The following is a 2,645-nucleotide window of genomic DNA, read 5'->3' as shown; positions in this document are numbered from 1 at the left end:
TATACGTGTGTGTGTTTGTTTTCATTTTCATTTTTATTATTGATCACTTTAGTTCTATTTTGGGACCTTCGCATGTAGCTGCTCTCACGCACCCCCAAACACACGCAAACCGTTAAACAGTGAACGGGGAGGCGGCTCCATTTACCGGGGGTTTAATCAGTTTGTGCTGGGCAGCGAGAGAGAGAGAGAGAGAGAGAGAGAGATTCCGTTACCGGACGAGACTGTGCACGCGGGCTCCGGTGTTTTCCTACAGGCGTCGCATCATCCGCCACCAGACGCGCGGTGTGTCTGTCAGAACCGGGAGTCTCCGTCTTTCCCTCTCTGTCTGCGTCCGCGTGTCGGTCGGCATATTAACGTCACCGGCGCTGCCCGCGTGCGTGTGCTTTCACCTTTACAGGGCAGGAGGATGATCTGCGGACCTCAGTGAAGACCTCTGAGAGCTGCAGATCGGGAGCGAGCCGACGATCAGGACGTGACCGGACTGGAGAGGGTCGGCGGTCCCTCTGGTCAGATTCCTCCGGGACATAAGATGGTCGGTAGGTGACGCATACCGGAGTTTAATCTGGTTAATTAACCCGTTAACAACCGGTGATGTTAAACCGAGCTGCTGACACTGCATCAGTAGCAGCACTCATACCGCCAGCTGTACTACAACTACTGAGTATCAGTCAATTCTTCATGGTTGTACTTCATTTTGCCGTAAGCATTTATATTATTCATGTTTTGATCGATTATTGAATGAGTGTGAATAACTATTCCAGCCATGTGACATTTATTGGTGTAATTAGGCCTATTGACTGATTGGTTGCGCTTAGTGAACAAACATCACCATCAGGGGGTGGTCAGCATTTAGAGGCAGGAAATGAGAGGAGGGGTCACCTGAAACCACACCGACAGATCACAGACCACCATGTCGCTCTGCCTCATTACTGTCTCATAGTTTTTGTGTTTAAATCCAAAAGTATGTTAGCAATTGGTAAATTATATGAAAACATCCAGTGGCTGTTGAAAATAACTCCATTGAGTCTGATGAAACTTTTTTCATGTTAAAGTTTATATTATTATGTTATCATTCTTGTTTCAGCTTTGTTGTATTCTTCTGATCTTTTTTAACATTATGAACCCCTCATGTCTGATAACATAATGTCGTCAAAGACCTTGGGTTCAGGTTTAAGGCAAGGCAGCTTTATTTAGACCGCACACTTCATAGTCAGAGGCCATTCCAGTGTTTTACAGAGGCAAGGAACCACAGTAAGAGCATTAAAACAATAAGTATTGAAACTAGAATAAAATCCGTTAAGACAAGGTGAAGATAAATAGTTGTTAAAATAAAATAAAACACATAAAATCAACATAAAATAAAAGGTCTGAAATGGAAATCTAGCAGAAAGTGCAGCGGAATATCCAGTCAAACAGAGGCACAGGAAAACAGCAGAGCTTTCAGTTGAGACTTGAAAATGGCCGAGTCGGGGCACATCTAAAGTCATCAGGAAGCTGGTTCCACCTGTGTGCAGCGTCGTAGCTAAAAGTAGCTTCATCCCTGTTTGTTCTGACCCGAGGGTCTACCAGAGGATCTCAGAGCCCTGCTGGGTTTGGGTTCTTCAAGGAGATCCAAAATGTATTTTGGCCCCATACCACTGAGTGATTTATGAACTAAGCTACTTTGAGCAAAGAGATGGCGGTGGGAGCACGCCGCAGCCCAGAGCAGTGTTGTGATTAAGTACATCAGATCCGAGATTCTGCAACTAAAGGACTGGATTTGAATGTGACCTCGATGGGTCTGAGACATTTCCTGCTGGAATTATTAACTCAGTGAGTCACACAGGGTCTACGAGCCTGACAGCACTGTGCAAGGAAGCACTTGGGCTAGGCTGTGTGTGGTTCCCCCATAAACCTGCTGTGTCCAGTGTTTTTCTCTTAAACGCCCACTCTCTCGCCAACAAGATGGCCGATATCAAACTGCAGATTGTCAATAACCGCATGGATGACTGTGTCATGATAATAACGGAAACATGACTCCGTGGGAACGTTCTGGACCAGGCGGACCGCAACTGGGACTTCGATAGGTCAAGAGCAGGGGTTACTGTGTGTCTGCATGCATAATAACTGGTGTACTGTGGTCATCAGAAGACTGTTACTCAGACATAATGCTTTTAATGCTCAAATGCAGGCTTTTCTACTTGCCGAGGGAATTTTAAGCAGTCTGCATTACAGCTGTATATGTACACCCTCTAGCTAACACTAAGCTAGCCATGGACAAACTGCACAATGCTATTAGCAAGCAACAAAACAAGCATCCGAAGACTGCCTTCATTGTGGCAGGGGACTTTAATCACTTCAACCTTAAGTCTGTGCTGCCTAAATTCTACATAAATTTTCACAGTGGGACCAGTAGCAGAAAAACACTGGACCACAGGTACAGAAACAGACCTGGAGCATACAAGGCACATCTGTCCCCTCACCTTGGGCAGTCAGATCATTTCTCCCTCTTTCTGATTCCAGCATACAAACTGCTCATCAGCAGAACAGCACCTCAGGCAAAGACAGTGCAGATTTGGACTGACGAAGCTTCATCATTCCTGCAGGACTGTTTTGAGAACACTACATGGGAACTTTTTGAACACCCTATCAGGGGACAAGGAGGA

At 45.7% G+C, this 2,645-nt stretch overlaps 1 protein-coding gene across 3 annotated transcripts in view; it reads left to right on the top strand.

The window, feature by feature from the left end:
* The first annotated feature begins 162 nt into the window (after positions 1 to 162).
* Positions 163 to 2,645, top strand: part of tcerg1l (transcription elongation regulator 1 like) — a 26,032-nt gene continuing 23,549 nt past the window's right edge. The window contains exon 1 of one of the 3 annotated variants that reach the window (XM_020616733.1): positions 163 to 536. In XM_020616733.1, the coding sequence (XP_020472389.1) occupies positions 530 to 536 (7 nt within the window). In that variant the 5' untranslated portion in view covers positions 163 to 529. Of the gene's footprint in view, positions 537 to 563; positions 700 to 2,645 lie in introns of those variants that run through there. The other 2 variants (XM_020616732.1, XM_020616734.1) reach the window with 2 other exon arrangements.

Source organism: Monopterus albus, unplaced genomic scaffold (assembly GCF_001952655.1).
Source record: "Monopterus albus unplaced genomic scaffold, M_albus_1.0 scaffold177.1, whole genome shotgun sequence".
NCBI lineage: Eukaryota > Metazoa > Chordata > Actinopteri > Synbranchiformes > Synbranchidae > Monopterus > Monopterus albus.
Note: the sequence above shows the minus strand (reverse complement) of the source record. Positions and strands in the feature narration are given on the sequence as shown.